At 48.8% G+C, this 16,545-nt stretch overlaps 1 protein-coding gene across 8 annotated transcripts in view; it reads right to left on the reverse strand.

Moving 5' to 3' along the window:
* Positions 1-3,745: 3,745 nt before the first annotated feature.
* The window catches only part of TSC2 (TSC complex subunit 2), an 81,467-nt gene continuing 68,667 nt past the window's right edge, over positions 3,746-16,545 (reverse strand). For 4 of the 8 annotated variants that reach the window (XM_062614802.1, XM_062614800.1, XM_062614796.1 and 1 more), the window contains 13 exons: positions 15,860-16,081; positions 15,047-15,262; positions 13,392-13,460; positions 11,069-11,229; positions 10,238-10,737; positions 9,360-9,435; positions 8,474-8,560; positions 8,051-8,237; positions 6,857-6,996; positions 6,571-6,649; positions 5,960-6,051; positions 5,590-5,688; positions 3,746-5,268 (listed from right to left, as the gene is read on the reverse strand). In XM_062614802.1, the coding sequence (XP_062470786.1) occupies positions 5,101-5,268; positions 5,590-5,688; positions 5,960-6,051; positions 6,571-6,649; positions 6,857-6,996; positions 8,051-8,237; positions 8,474-8,560; positions 9,360-9,435; positions 10,238-10,737; positions 11,069-11,229; positions 13,392-13,460; positions 15,047-15,262; positions 15,860-16,081 (2,096 nt within the window). In that variant the 3' untranslated portion in view covers positions 3,746-5,100. Of the gene's footprint in view, positions 5,269-5,589; positions 5,689-5,959; positions 6,052-6,570; positions 6,650-6,856; positions 7,077-8,050; positions 8,238-8,473; positions 8,561-9,359; positions 9,436-10,237; positions 10,738-11,068; positions 11,230-13,391; positions 13,461-15,046; positions 15,263-15,859; positions 16,082-16,545 lie in introns of those variants that run through there. The other 4 variants (XM_062614799.1, XM_062614798.1, XM_062614801.1 and 1 more) reach the window with 2 other exon arrangements.

Genomic DNA, 16,545 nt, shown 5'->3' on the forward strand with positions numbered 1-16,545 from the left:
ACTGCCATAGGGGCTGGCACAGGGTGATGGGTACAGAGCTCCCCTCCCTTCCCCGCTGGCTGTGCCAGATGGAAAAAGGGGAGAAGGTTTGAACTGAGTCTTGGATGTTTGTGGACCAGACACACTGTGGAGGAAAGCTGCAGCTTTCGAGAAGATATTTAACCCTTCTTTCTTTCTTTCTTAAGCATAAATAGCGATAGAGCAACCATAGCTACCCCCAGCCCAGTTAATGCCCAGTATCGGCTCCTCCTTATCCTCCAGAAATTGGCTCTTTGTATTTAAAAGCCCAATGTTTAAAGAAGCCACATCGCAGCGAGCTCCGGCCCCGCTGCCCGGCCAGGCTCCGCAGGGATCGGGAGCAGCAGCTCAGCCCCAGGGGCTGCTCTGGGTGTGGGGTTGCCACGGTGCTGGCTTCGCTGCGCTCCCCCTTCCCCAGCCCCTGCTCCCCGCACCCCAAGGAATGTATTGATGTAAGTACCTGTATCTGTTGGTTTACTTGTTCTTTGTACTGCCCAGCACTTTAAACAAGGCTTTCCTCGGCTACGGCCGCACGCAGCTCCCCGGGCGGGCTCACAGAGCACAAACAGCAGTATTTTTGGTTGTTTAAATCCTAAACCGAGACTGAGGAAGCGAACGCAGCCCCCGTCGGGCCGGGCCCTCCTGGCACCCCCCGACACAAGCACAAAGGCACTGGGGGAGGCAGGCGAAGCCCTAAAGGAGCTTCAGTTGGGGTCCTGCGGCTCCCCGGGACACTGGGCTACAGCTGGGCTGTGCCATGGGGCTGGGCTGTGGGGCAGCCCCTGCTCACAGCATTGCGGGTGCTGAGGGCTCCCCGGGGCTGCGCTCCCTTCGCCGTCGCCGTCTTCCCCTCGTGTCTATTGTAAGTAATTTATATGGGTTGGTTTTGTTGTTTCCAAATGTGTATATTTTTGTATGTTTGCTATATTTTCATAGCATCGGTCCCGTTTGAACCATGTAGATAGGAGACAGATCCTATTGTCAGAGTTATTTAAAGGATGTATTAAGTGCTTCTTCCCGGGAATGTCCCGTGTATATAAGGTGTGCGTGGGGTGCGTGTGCTCGCCCGCCGGGGCTGCCTCTGGGCTGGTGGCAGGGGAGGGGACGTCAGGGTGTCCCCAGAGCCTCCTCTGGGCTTTGGGAATGGGGAAGGGTTGAAGGGAAGAGTTCAGCAGCAAGGGCAGGGAATGTGCCTTGGGTCGGACTGCAGCGTGTTCCTGATGCTGGCGGTCCTGGATGCACCCTGGCAGGGAGATCGTTCCAGGCAGAGACAGGGTCTTCTCAGCCACTTCCATGGCTCACCACATCACCTCCGGAGGCTCCCCATCCAGCTCCAGGCACTTCTGCCATGCTGTGATAGGTACTTCCAAAGCTTTCATTCCAGCTCTCCATATGGCCCCATGTCCTTTATGGACTGATGGAGGATGCGGGAGGACAGCGGCGCTCTCTGGGACTGGTGTGAGGAAGTTACCTTTGGAAAACTCAGCTGATGGAAGGACAGACTGTGGAAAGGTTGCAGAAGGATGTGGGCAGGAGCAGCGTGGTGCAGCTGGAAGATCACATGAAGTGGGATGGTGGTTGTTGGTCACCATAGAGGTTGTTGCGTGAGCAGATTGCACAGAGGGAAGTAGAGTGCAGAGGGGAGGAAGATACCAGGAACCACGTTTGGTAATGGGAAGGAAAGGAGGAGATGACAGGGACGTGCCTGTGGTTCAGCAGGAGATGGAGGAGGATTCCAGGGAGGTGGCAGTGGGTGCCTGGCACAGGGAGAACCAGGCATGAGGTCCACAGAGCCTGGATGAGGCCAGGGACAGGGCGCTTTGGGTACTGAGCAGCAGCTCCATCTGCTCCACAGCCCTTCTGGTGGCTAAAACTGGTTTTCAAGGCAGAGATTTAGCACTATTTGCTTTGTACTTTTTGGTTCCTTTTACTTACCCAAGCAGCCCTGATTGAGAGCCCACAGCTCTCTTTGGCCACCATGGCCACCAGTGCTGGTGCAGGTGCCTGCAAGCCATGTCCAAAACCCCCTGAGGCAGTAAAAGGAGCAGCAGTGGGATGTGCCAGGGCACCCAGATGCAGCTTTGCAGCTCTGGTAGTGGCACTGGGCATGTGTCTGCAGTCCCATCCAGCTCCCTTGGGGCGCAGAAGGATGTATATAAAGCTAAAGCCTATTTGGTGAGACAGGGACAGGCCCTGGGTGAAACTTGGGATTTCTGTTCCATCCTTAAAGCCAAGGTTTGGGACTCGTTGACTCTGCATCTGACAGGAAGGTGCTGGACAATATTTAGTTGGTTTTGTGGGTAGTTGCTGTTTATGAAGTTGCTCATTTCCATCACTGCTGCACGTGTGTGGCCAGCAGAGATGGGAAAAGGAGAGGGGCTGTGGGCAACGTGCTGCTAGTAGCCACCAGCTCTTTACTCTCCTTTGGGCTCTTACGTGGGAGATCTACATCTGCACTAGAAGAGCCACTCTAGCTCTGGTCCTTGCTGTACCCATTGCATCCCTCTCCTGCTGGAGCGGAGCAACACGCATAGATGCAGCCACCCCCGAGGGCCATGTGGGAATGTCCCGAGAGTAAAACGAACCAAGCAGGTCTTGGGAAGCCAAACAGTTCAGTTCTCAGCCCCTCGTCACCCCAGGGCTCGAGTGTGCTCAGAGAGAAGAGGTTGGTGATGGGAGCGAAGAGTGGGAAGGAGACAGAGGCAGGAGGCAGCGGGTGCAGGGCCCCGGCTGCTCGGACCAGCCGGCACAAAGCTAAAGGATGAAGCAGGGATGTGGAGAGTCAGGAACTGTGTTCCCAAGTGCCTGTTTCTCACCCAGCTTGTTCTGTGTGTGTGTGTGTGAGTGTGATTTGATGCGTGTGACTTGACTTAACCAAGTGCTTCTTCTAATCAAAGAGGAGCAGAAACGGGATCAGACAACTGCCCTACTGCTTCCCTTCACTTGAAAGAGCAGCTCTGGGACCCAGGGTTGGTTCTTGCAAAGCCAAACGCCTCCTCCCTGAGGGCCACCACTGACAGCTTTTGGGCAACCACAGTTATCCCCCAGCTAAGGTACCCTGTTCACATACACTTGGCTGCAGGCAGAGCTCCTTGTCCCGGCCTTAACCCCTCATGCAGCCCTGGCCAAGCAGTACTCCTGAATGTATATGTCTGTGTTTGTAGTCACCATGAGATGGTCTCTTATTTATTGCCTTAAGTCTCACAGAGATGCAACAGTATCAAGCTGCTTAAATAAACCCCCATCCATTAGGTTAAAAGGGGAGGGAGGGACATATATAAGTGCTTTCTTTAAAGAACAAATGGTGGTGACCATTATGCCAAGTGTTAGCGTGGGCTCAGCATTTCACTGCAACCAGAACCAGTGTATTTTGTAACTGGGGGGATGTTTCTTACAGAATGACAAGGTCAAATAAAAGATGACTGCTACAGCCTGGCTCTGGTGTGTCTGTTCTGGCCAGCCCCTTCACCACGACCACTGAGAGCTCAGCCAAGGCAGGTTAAAGGCATTCCCCCTTGTCCTGTCCCTACATCCCTTGTCCAAAGCCCCTCTCCAGGTTGCTTTTGTGCCCCCCCCCAAGCTGCAAAGAGGTTACCTGAAGCTGAACCCGAGGGACTGTCCCCAGGAGAGGAACACAGGCAGTGTCACACCGTGTCCAGCTCCTGTCTGGTGATTACAATACGGATGAGAACGCTGGAAGGAGGAAGGAATGTCCATTACTATGAAGCACGATTTGACTCTTCCCAGGCCAGCAAGAACCCACTGACCAGTTGAGTATTTTATTTCCTTAACGACTTAAGAAACACTCAAAACACAACATACACTTAGAGTTCCCAAACAGCCCTGCACAAGCTCATAGCATCACTTTGTCCCCCTCGCCTGTCGCTTCACAGTTCCGTGTGCAGATTGCACTTGTCTTCATCATCTCCATCTCAAGGGCACTGCTGTTGGTTGTTACCAAAGAGCCACGCTTCCCATGTAGTCATAACCCAGGAGATGAAGTACTCACAGTATAGTCCAGCTTACACGGTTCTTCCATTTGGTAGTGTAGTGTCTGGTGACCATCTTACCACAAGATGAGCTACATAATCCCATTCCTCCTGTACATGTGGCTGAAAGGAACCACCTGTGACCTGCTTCAATAGCTGAAGGCTGGGGAGGAGAGACTGTCACAGGCAAAACTCAGGCAGAGATGATGCCCCAAGGCATGTTAATAGTCATTCAAGAAGGGATTAACCAGGTACACAGGGAAGGGCAAGAGTCAGTCACCTCCAGCACTGCTGCAGTGGAAGCCCTGCAGCTGAACCTAGAAAGCCAGTCAGCCCCTTTATCACAAGTGATTCCCAATACAGCCCCTTCATAACAGGTAATTCCCAGTCAGCCTGTTCATTTCCAGTAATTCATGGCCCAGTGCTCTGCTGTTCTGCTGTGGCAAGTGGTATCCACCTCCCTGCTTTGTGTTACTCCTGGTGCCAAAGCCATTTCTGGTGAATGAGGGAGGGTTTGTTGTGTATCTCTCTCTCAAAATGGAGACAGATCCTGTGGGATTAAAGCAGCATGTCTGGCAGGTCACTGAGAACCCAAGTTAACTTACCAGAGCTGGCAGCAGAACAAGTCTGAGCCTGAACAGTTCAAGTGCTGAGAGGCAGCGAGGTCTGGGATGGAGCTGGGATTCCGGGGTGCTTCAAAATAGTGACTGGATTTTCAGTCCTTCACATTTCATTCCCTATAAAGTCATCAAAATTCCCACGATTTCTGCACCTTTCCCTATGGGATGAACTGCAGAATATACCTGCCTGCTTCCCACAGCCACTGGTGTGGAAGGAGCCCAAAGAAAGGTTCTGCATCAAAGGTCCCATCAGGGATGGAAGCCTTGAAACAGCTCAAACCAAATCAAACCAGAACACGAGGAGTTGGTCCTTTCCTGGAGCATCTGCTGGGGCTACAACGTCCTCCTGTGGGGTTCAAGGCCGAGTCCACATGCAAGCAGCACAGCCACGCTGCGCCGGCCAAACCCCGCTCCTTCATGTCCAGGTAAAACTCTTCCTGCCTCATCCATCCCAGAACAGATCCCACTGGGATCTACACGAACTCCGTGAAGTCATCCACCGAGGAGATGAGCCGCTTCCTCTGCCCGGTCTCGTAGGTGGCTGGAGGATCCTGCGGGATCTGGGGAGGGGGCTTTGTGGGAGCAGACGGATGCATCTGCAGGGGGAGGCCGGGGCTCTGGTACTGGGTTTCCTCACGTAGCTGAAAGCCAAAGGAGAACAGATGAGCTCCATTCTCTCTGAAACTCTCGCCCCCTCCATGTGGATAGGGCAGGACACCCTGTCCCTCCAGCCCTCGCATGGTGCTGAGCTGTGTCCAGGCATTAGGGTTCTCAAACCCCTTGCTAGCAGAAAAGCTGACAACTCAACCAGTCCACACCTACACCTACACAAGAGCTGGAGTCTAACCTTCATCCACATACTCCTCCTCCTGTTCAGCAAGTGTTGAGCTGGTTTTATGTGCCTTACTTGTACTAAGACTCTAGAGCCCAGTTGTGACCAGTGAGAACAGAGCTTTACTCACCCGGTGCCTCAGCCTTTTGATATGACGGAGCCTTGCAATCCATTTGGATGGGTAGGTGTCAGTGGGGTTGGATCGACTGTGATGAACCTGGGAAGCCATCTGGGAAGGGAAGGGAGAAGCGGGGAAAGAGAAGAGGCACATTAACGTCACCACCACAATAAAATGAGCAGAGTGTTTCAATGCAGTCTGACAGCAGCTGAAACACAGCTTTGAGCTGTTTAAGTGCCAACTCCGACCTAAAGGTTGACAGCAGTAACTGAAGCAGAAAACTTACTTATTTGCTTCAGCCCTACTCATTCCCTGGGAAGCTGGTGATGGACCAGGACACCAGCTGAAAGCCAGAAGGGCTGAGGGAGCTCAGGGTACTCACGTTGGCGTGCAAGGCCATCTGACGGGCCACGAATGGCAGGTTCTTATCAGAGATGATCTTGGCAACACTCGTGTCTACAAGACCTTCCATGTCTTTGTTTTAAAAAGGTAAGAAAGAACAACTTGTCAGACAGTTAAGAACAAGGCAAAGATTGTCAGTAACTAAACAGATCATATAAACCTGAGGGGTTGCAGCACAGAATCCCCATCAAGCTCCACAGCTCCAAATGTTTTGGTAAGAGGAAAGCAGATGCCCCTGCAGATCACTGCACCAGCACTGACTACCACAAAGTCATGAGCTGTTTCCATGTATCAGATCCTGCAGTCCTGGGAAGGGCAGCAGAAGCTAAAGCCACAGCGACCTCGACCTCACACCTCTTCCAGTATTCCCAAGCAGTGGTTGAAGGGACCTGCTCTACTCTGCTGGCGCTTTGCCTTAAGCTTAAAGCTAGTGAGTGGTACAGTGGGAAGACGCATGAACAGGACAGATGCAGACAGACTGGTTTCTCCTGGAAGTTTTCCCTTGTGAAACACAAACCCACTGCAAAGCAAAGGCAGTTACTGCCCAGCAACACAGGAAAGGCTGAGAACAAAGGCTGGAGGGACTCCTACCTTTCCGACACTGCAGCGTCACCAGGTTACAGTCATAGTCCAGTGGTGTGATGATAACGTGCACAAAATTGAACTGACCCTGAGGAGAAACCAATAAAACAGTCACATACACTTCACTGGCAGCCACTGTGATTCCTGTGAGTGCCGTGAACACACATGGGAACACACCAAGGCAAATAACCTCCATTCCTGATCAACACTATGTGTTAAGGTAACACACGAGATGAAGGTTTCACAAGCAGCCACGTGCGTGCTTTACAACACATCAACAAGTAAAATGTGGTACCTTTATTGTTCCCAGTTTAAAGTCTTCTCCAGAATCATTGTAAACGATGGAAACAAAATCATTCCCAAGGTGCCTTTTCTTGTCGCAGCGGTATTTATCCAAGTCCTTTGTGGGCATCAGGGTAGCAATGTGGAAAATGGCTGGAGAGGGAACAGAAACATCCTTAGGCTGGCCTGGCAAGCAGTGCTGCAGGCAGCAATGGTCACCACGCAGCGCTTGTCTGGAAGACAAAGTAGTACCACACCACAATAATAATTAACAATAGAAGCTGTGCTTCCTCGATTGCTTTGTCCCCATTTGTGATACCTGCATCCTGTCCCATTGGATTGCTCCAGTGGTGCCTGGAGCATGGACCACAGTGGCCAGGGAAAAGGCAGCCTCTGAAAGCTCTGCTCTTGCCAGATTTTAGGTACAGCCTTGTCTAGCACAGGCTCAGAGTGAATTAAGGGCCTGGCTTTCAGCATGTGTCTGATGCATACTGGAAGAAGAGTTTTCATCAAGCTGGGGTAGGTTTCCATCTGATCATAGAAAAACAGGGGTTGCAGGAGTGCTTCTGGGTATCTTTTCCAGGACCACAGTAGCATGGTGAGTGGGATCTGCTTTGAGGAGGAGGAGTTACATAGCTTAAACCAGGACTTCCCCTAATTGAGCCCTGCAAAGCACCAGGGCTGCAATGCGTAACCTGCAGCTGCACCACTGAAGCACGCTAAGTACGGTGACTGGGATGCTTAAAGCTGTAGGGAATAACTTGGGAAGTTTATTATAGCTTGCTGGGTCCTGGATGACACCTGCACTGCAGTTCAATTAGCAATGACCATGACAACCTTCCTGCTTTCAACACTGTTCTTCAGAGAAACCATTAGCAGAGTGTTCACGTGTACACACACCCTCAGTTAACAGCCTTCAGAGCAGCTCAGGAGCAGCTTATTCTACAAACCTCTACCCCAAACCATGTCTGCCTTAGTTTAGAAGTGGTGTAATTGGTTTCTTTCTTAAATAAGGTAGGTATGCACCTCTCCCAGAACTTAACACATGGCTTGCAGAGATAGATACCAAAGAGAATGGGAGGAGATCAGAACCTCAAGTTATCTTTACTACATCCCTGGAAAGGGAACAGCTTGTAGAAGGCAGGTCAGCTTTAAGATGAGAAGAGACAGACTATCCTTCCACTTCCAACTTCTGGAGCCACCTTACCTTGCATAATGTCATCGTGCCAACAGTAGGTGAACTGTCCATCCTCCCCACACACGTCCAGGCCACCGAGGTAAATTTTGTCTGGCTGACAGTCCTTGAGCTCAATGAGCTTCCCTAACCCCGTCAGGAATTCTGTATAGCGATAGGATCCGTGTTCATTTGACAGAATGGCAATTTCATTGTTGCTCTAGAAGAGAAGAACATGGGAGTCCCACATGGAATGTTAAAAGCACTCAACCAGCACGAGTGATCAGGTTATTGTCTTCCTAAAAGGGCTCCACGAAGGCACCGATTCTAAGTGCATAAAACTAAGCAAAACCAAGGCTACTGCAGGAGCAGGACAAACCTCAGCTGGAGCAGTGGTGCCTGGCTTTCTGCTGAGATGGAGCCATTAAAGGATTGATGCATCTGCACACAACTCACCTGCCCTTCTCCCACGTAGAGCACTGCAATCTTGTGTGTGTCGTAAGAAGGGATTTGATCCAGGAGCTGCACTGATCTTTCAAAGGTCTGTGATCCAAACATAGGTCACATCGTTAGCAACTCGTTTCCACACACCCACTGCTCTCCCCTAAAACCCCTCCAGACAAGGCCAGCACAAAGCACAGATTCCTGACCATCAGTAGTGTCTTCCTTAATCAACACTGCCCTACCCTGTTCTGCCAGGGCACCATCAGTCCAAGGCACAGAGCAGTGCTCTACAGTACCTGGCACCACGCTTGCTTGGTTTTACACCTCAGATGAGATTAATCTGGCAGACTCCACGGGTTAGATGCACTTGCCATGACAAATTACATCCCATCTTCAGTGAAGCTCCAGGCGTGGAAACTGGTCATGAAAAATGATCGTGTCTCTTGCTCTGAGGAGCATTTTTAGCACAAGGCATCACCTCACCGAGGCTGCCTCCTGCCTGACCACTGAGCCTAAAGTGAGGAGAGGCCTGTGGTGTTCACAGGAACCCCATTCCAGCTCTGCCTTTCCAGGAAGTTTATGACTCATACGACCACAGAAAGCTTTCTGGCCACCCCCAGGTACACAAAGGGCTGACAGGTTGGTTTGGTGATGTTCTGCCAATATCACCTCAGGTTCAGTTTTCATCCTGCACTCCATACCCACAAATCACACTGCCTTCTGGCTGGGACTCCCAGTTCAATCCAGAGCCATAAAGCAGGAGCCCCCAGGGCTGGGGTACAGATAATCCCCTATCTGTTGGTGGGAACCAGCAACGTTCAGTACTGTCGTTTATGTTCAAAGGAAGTAATGAGGGTAGAAAATTACCTACAAGAATAAAGAGAAAATCCTTGCCTACCTCATTTGGCAACAAAAGGGGCTTGTTGTTTTCATCACCAAAGAATGGGGAGTGGTACAACTGCAAAAACACAAAGCTAAGGGAGAGAGGGGGAGAAAAAGTCCTGTTACCATCAGAATTAAGTCAATTTTGATCTGTGCTATGTAAGAATGTTATGCACAGAAGAAAAAGAGGAGCAATTAAAATGCTAATGGAGTATTACTCATCTTCTAGAAACACTGTAGGTGCCTGGACTACCTGCAGTTTGTAATAGACCCCTGTCAGAACAAACAAGGGTTATGTCAAACAGTGCCAGCTGCACAGATTCCCGTTCAAAAGGCAAGCACTGCAGAGAGCAGAGGAGTAGGAATGCTTCTAGACTAGCACAGAAATGATTCTACATTTGCATTTTCCAGCCCTCACCAAAATGAAGGCTGTCTCAATGCAATTCAGGGCAACTACCAATACTAAAGCTCAAAAGGCAACTATTATACATAACCCCGTATTTCCCTTCTTCTTAGTATTTTGCACATTGTATTTCTTGAACTGCATGACCAGTAATTCATCCTGTTCACAGCAAAATTAACCCCAGGTTACCTGCAGTCAAGCCACACGTCCATTTGGACCCTAAATTTGGATAGAATAAGGACATGAGGAAACTATCTATCTCTTTCACCATTTAAGAGACCTGTTTCCTAAATCACAAGGTTAACTTGGTGGTAGTGGGCTCAACGTGTCTGTGCTAGCTCCTGAAAAATACAAGTAATTAACCTTTCTTTTTAATCAGATACTGTTCTGTAGATCCCCACAAACCAGCTGACTACTGCAAACCAATCCAGCCGTGGCCACAGCAACTCTGAGTTCATCGTTTCTAGCTTCAAATAAGCCCCTCCACGTACCTTGGGTTTATTCCAGGTACTTTCTCAGCATTGGAGGCTGCTGTTCTGCTCTTGAAGGCATCTCTCTCGATCCTCTTCCCCCTCCTTGATGGGGCTGAGTCAGAGATGGTGTACCCTCGAGGCCGGAGCCCAGATGGAGGAGGTGAGGTGACAGGACCGGTGCCATCCAACCCACCCGACCCTGTCACTCTGGTGTCCTCCCCTTTGCCCAGCCAACTGCCCAGCCCTTCCCCTTCCAGGTTCCCAGACTGGGATTTTGATTTCACTTCCGTGCTCAGCCTCCTCGTTACTTCTCTGCCGTTGGCATCTTTGAGGACCTCCTGCAGTGTCTGTAGCTCGGGGGAAGAACTGGACTTGCTGAGCGGCTGGGATGGCTGGAAGGAAAGCTCCTCCAGCGTGCGGCCGTCCTCCGAGGGCAGGACCCTCCCGATGGGAATGCCACCCTCCACCAGGTCTTCAGACTTCAGAGATTTTTCTTCTTGGCTCGAGGTTGAGGAGGACTTAAAGAGGGAGAACAAAGATGAAGGGTTTTCCTGATACTCAACAGGAACCCCCTGACACTTCCAATGGGAGATGAGCAGAAAGGTGCCAAGTAGAAGGCACTGCAGTTGAGGGCCCTGCATAAACCGGGTCTCTGCTGCTGCTGCTCTGCCTGCAGTCCCTCACAAGCCACCCAAACTCTCAACCATAGCCGCATGTGCATTTTGGTATCAATAGTGATGTCTTACAGAGGGTGTCAAGAAGGACCCAGCTGAACACAGACAATTCTCCTGTATGGCTAAGGATGGGGCTGTCCTGCAGGACAGGACAGGATACTCCCTTTCTCCTTACCCTGCTGTAAGACTCCTGGGGTTTACCAAACCTTTCCTCGCTCAGGACTTGTTCAGAACATGAAGTATCAATGTCCTCACTCTCCGGAGACTCAGCTGGGGACTCGGTTTCCTTCAGCTCCATTTCTGAGGGGCTCCCCTCCTCCAGCACCACCGCTGACTCTATGGAGACACAAGGCAGGAGAACTGAAGCCTGTGGAGAGGCACAGACCAGCAGGCCCCCATCCTCTCCTCTGAAGTACCAGCCTTTTCCCTAAGGGATTTCAATGGAAGGCCACATTGAATGAGTGCTCTGGGGCTTTGATTTCTTGCCATGTCAGACTTGCTCCTGGTTCCCCTTTGGTATGGAATAACCGATCACCTCACAGCAAAGGGCTGCATCTGCTTTGGTCAAAATAAGTGCTGTTGCTTCCAATTGTTACTGATGGGACAAGCAGGGGACAGAATGAGGAAATGGGACCTTGTACATCAATGCTTGGTTATCAGGACAGACAGGAACTACAGAGATGTAAGAAAGTACAAGACTAGCATTAAAGTTCATCATTATCAAGGCAATGAAGACATCACTTCTATGCAAGTGTGCAAAAATGAAGTTTTTCTCATACTGAAATGCAATGCTCCTGTGCCATGTAGTGGCCTAGAAGGAGATTTAAGTTTTACTAGGAGCCATTTGCTTGCAGTTGGGCAGTTTTCCTAGTATGTCTCAACAGAAGCAAACCAATTCAGCACTGAACATGTGAAAGGACAAGAGAGCAAGAGTGACACGTGCACTGCAGCACTACTGGGAAACCTGCACGTGGCATCTGATCAGACAAACAGCTCATGAAACCACACTAAGAAAGCTCCTTGGAAGCCCTGCCTATGGTGGAGGAGGTTAGCACAGCAATTATCCTTGTCTCTACTCCAGGCAGTGACCCTGACCACAGGGATGAGTCTGACCAAAGGCTCCTCTTGGCCTTGCTTTTTTGTCCTGAGGAAAAGGCTGGAGAACAGGAGGCTTCCCATTACGCACACAAGGGACTGGAAGACCAATCTGAAAGGCCAAGATTTGTTTTCCAAAGTAAAATTAAAAACAAAATTAGCACACACACACACAAAAAAAGAAAAATCAGCAAAATTAAAAGAATAAAATAATAGGGAAAAAAAAAGGCACTAAAGCAGCTTTTCCTGGATTGATTTCAGCTCGCAGGACCAAAGTTATTTCAAAGAAGCGATTAAGAGTTAGCATTGCACACACATACCTTCTAAAGAAAACAAACCAAACTAAACCAACAAAAGAAACCCCCAAACAGCGTGCTGATCTGGTTAGCTGTCCAAGCCAGAACACACCTGCACATACCCAGTGTTTCCAAGCTTCCCCAGCTCCTCCAGCACTGCCAAATTGCTGGGGTTTGGAATGATGTGAGCCCTGGCTAATTAGTCTTTAGGTGGGAAGAGAATAACAGGAGCAGAGAGGAAAAGTGCAGGAAAATATTTTACTGCAGCATCTTTGTGTTGCTTTAAGGGTCTATGGCAACAACCAGCAGTTAACAATACCCTGCTGCTCTACAGAGAATTTTCCAGTGAAGGAAAGGCGGCCGAAAGTCATTTCAAGCCTCTAATTAGACTCACAAAGCACTGCAGATTAGCAAAGCAATGCAGGTGTTGTGCTCATGGGGTTTGCAATTTGATCTCCACTTCATTTAATTACAAAATCAATTTTCCTGAAGTGGAGGAAGATTTTACACTGCTACAGAGCCTCCAAAAAGCAGGAATTTAGGAGGTTTTCACCTGAAATGTATTGCTATTTTTTATTTAAAGAGCGTTTAACCAGCATCTGTTGTAACATCAAACTTTATATGTGTATCAGATATATATATCAGCTCCTTTTATCTTTTCTGTGTCCAATTCTGATGGATTCCTGTGGGCTGAGTAGCATGGGACCTCATTTCAGGGCAGCTTGTCCTGCAGCACATTATGCTATTCTCAGAAGTGGGAGCTTTTCCATTTAGCAGAACACAAAAGCCAATCGTCAAGTGAAGCTGAAAATAAGTAATTCAATTCCTGTGACATTTGGACAGCTCATTTCCCACTCCCAGCCCACCCCAGCTACAGCTCAAGTTGCTTTAAGAAATTGTCTGCACTTGCAAATGTTGGATCTGGCTTGGACTTCTTCATGCTAGTCAAGATCCCATTTGTTGAGAGTAATGAGACTGGGGACAGACAGGAGACATGGAAGGGGAGGATGAAGTATGAGGGATACATTTGCTATGAATCAGAGGTGTTCTTCTATGGCAGTACTTTTTAACTTTTTTTTGTGTTTCCTTAAAGATATATAAATATACCTGCCCAGGATATGCTCCTGTGCAACTTCCCTTGACAACTGGACTGGTACATGGAAGAGAAAGAGGCCACTGCAAAGGGAAATCAAGTGAGCAGCTACATCAAAAGGAAGGAGAGACTATATGAAACAAAAAAATAAAAGTAAAAAATTAAAAAGCACAGAGTTTAAAATGTAACCAAGAGCCCAGTTTAAAATAAACAAAGGAAGAAACAAAAACAAAGGAAAGAACAAGCTGGGATAAGCTCACTAGATGCCAAAGGGATATTTTAAGGGTACAAGGTCTCAACATGAATAAGGAGGCATAAACACATTCAAACAATGCAGACTGGAGCTGCTCCCTTTGAAGAATGCATCTGGGGGAGTTTTAGAAACAGAAAACTCCTCGGTGATGCCCCAGCACACGCAGGAAACCAGCCTGAGCTTTTCCTGAGCTACACACTTCCAGCAAAGGATCCTTTTTAAACCCTCAGTATGGATACGCTTCCCATAGCTTTAACCTCGAAAGAGGAAGAACAACATGCACATGACAGTCTGACAGCAATGCTTCTTCCAAACACCCATTGACCAGCCAGCCCTGGCAAGTCTCCTGTTGAAGTTTTGATAACCAGAATGCAGCCAAAATGATGCTCTCAGGTTGCCACAGGAGTGGCACTGAGGTGGGAGCTTCTGTCAACTCATCAGTTAGCACCTACACACCACAAATTCATAGTGTTCACAAATAAAAGTGTTCATTGATAAGCATTTTAATGCTGGGTTTTTTTAAGGTAGTAATTTGATTTTGATTCTAATTTTGTGTTTACACATCCTGAAATCCTAAAATCATACCCTGCCCTGTTTAAAACAACCCCAAAATCCAGCTTTTTTACCAGATTTCCCAACCATCCATACCATTGATGGCACCTCCCCTAAAAAGCCTTGTCTGCTGTTACCACTGCTTGGTTTTGATAGTGCTATCAGTGCCAAGAGCCTCAGTGTTAGATGCTGATAAGAGCTCTGAGGCAGGGATTATATCCAGCTTTAAAAATCACAGCTATGGGCCAACACTAACCTCAGCATTAACAGCTCTTCTGGAAGTGAACTAGCACCAAAGTCAATACACCCCTGGCCACTGTGTTAAAACCATCAAAAGAAAGTCAAGTGATTCAACTGCACCTAAGGCTAAATGCTCCTTTAAAGAAGTGAATAAATCCACAGCCAACAGGATCTGCATTCTGCTCTCTCATTCTGTAGGTTCTCCCAGGGACCTAGAGCTCTCAGTGCCCTCTCAAACTCCAATACTGAAGACAAATGGAAATGGAAACGCTGCATGGGAAGATCCATCCACACATGGGATGCCCAGATCAGCCCCAAACAAGTGGAAGAGGGGGAAAAGTCAATGACTTTGTTCATTTTCATTTGGGAGACAGCATAAAAACACATTACTCCTCCAAAGAAGCTCCAAGAAAGAGAGCTACTTTTCTGATGGAACATCACAAGCAAGGAGGAAGGGAATTTTTTCCCTGAAAACCTGTGACAAGAACAAATTCCCTTTCTCACTGCTGTGTTATTCCTCCTGCTACCAACTTTACTGTTCTAAAGCCCTGCAGTAACTTCAACACGCTTTAAAGAGGGTAGGGACAGCTATGCTGGGCACGCTACTGGCCTGACATCTCTCACCTGTGTTGGAGCGCTGGAGAAGCGATGGTTTGGTTGTCCCAGTGGCCAGGCTGGAGGAGGGGACAGAGAGGGATTTATACAGAGCTGTTTCTCGGTGCTCTTTAAATCGCTCTGCCGCCATGAGTGCATTCGAGAGCTCTTGCAGGGGCATATTGTTGATATCTGAAGAAAAGGGACTGAGCGGGTTCTCCAGACTCATCAGCCAGCTCGTGTTACCTGGAAGAGAGAATCAGGGAAGAGTGTTAACTCCCAGCTCCAGGAAGTTTACAGCTCACATCAAAGAAAGCCCTAACTGCATTGCATTTTGCAAGTAACAACCAAACCAGACCAAGCTCTCGGTTCTCCTGCGTTTGGAGAACCACTTCATTAATGCTCTGTTTTCAGTAAGCAAGTGCTCTGTACTTCACCCCAAGCCCTTCAAGAAACCCTCCTTACTACAGCAGATTCCCAAAAGACATCCAAAACACTCAGGTATTTTAATTCATGATACCAGGCCAGTTATTTCCTCAGGAGGCAATTTTCAGCTGATACAGACAAGTCCCTGTGAAAATGGGAAATGCAAAGTAGGGTTGATATTACGTGGCTGTTTCTGTAACAGTACTTAATATACAAATTGAAGTCTTTCTTCAATCTTTTCACAGGTCTTTTGTAGATTAAAACCAGGAAGAAGTGGTTTCAAAGAATCAAGTATCAGCTGTATTAGTTTCAAGAGGCAGGAAACAGTGAAGAGATCTGTTTGTGACTAAATACAGCTTTTCCTTCAGGCTCTGGTTTGGAGTCAGAGGAGCTCACTCCACACTCAGGTGAAGATACCTGTGGGTCTGCGCACCAGGATTTCTGCCCAGCCCTGGGTCAGCAGTGGGACGTACGCAGCCAGGTTTGCTTTTTCTTTCTGCAGAGGTGTCTGTGCAGCAGGATTAGTCTTCTCTGAGCGAGATGCAGGAGCAGCAGCACCCTGTGTCCCTTGGGAAGCCGAACCACTGGGAAAATGGGAGGCCGAGCTGTCTAAGGCACCAACACGTAAGGCATGACCACCTGGTGAGACAGACATGAGACAGAAGGGAGAGCCATGCTGAGTTAGCACTGAGAATACCTCACTAGTAGTAAGAATTTAAAGCTATTCTAGGAGCTGCATGCACAATACTGGGAACTGTCCTGGTTTTGGCTGGATAGAGTTAATTTTAGAAGCTGGTAGAGTGCTGTGCTTTGGGTTTAGGATGAGAGCAATGCTGATAACACATTGATGGTTTAGTTATTGCTGAGCAGTGCTTACCCTAAAGCCAAGGGCTTTTCAGCTTCTCATGCTCTGCCAGTGAAGAGTCTGGGGCACAAGAAGCCAGGACAGCTGACCCTGGCTGGACACAGGGATATTCCAGACCACAGGACATAGTGCTCAGGCTATAAACTGGTTCTTAATTGCCAGCTGGGTTTAAACCACAACAGGAACCCAAGAAAACTTAACCTCCTATGTGTTTCTTCTAAACCAGGAGGTTAGATAA

This window comes from Pezoporus occidentalis, unplaced genomic scaffold (assembly GCF_034315485.1).
Source record: "Pezoporus occidentalis ecotype Australia unplaced genomic scaffold, CSIRO_AGI_Poc_V1 ctg178, whole genome shotgun sequence".
NCBI lineage: Eukaryota > Metazoa > Chordata > Aves > Psittaciformes > Psittacidae > Pezoporus > Pezoporus occidentalis.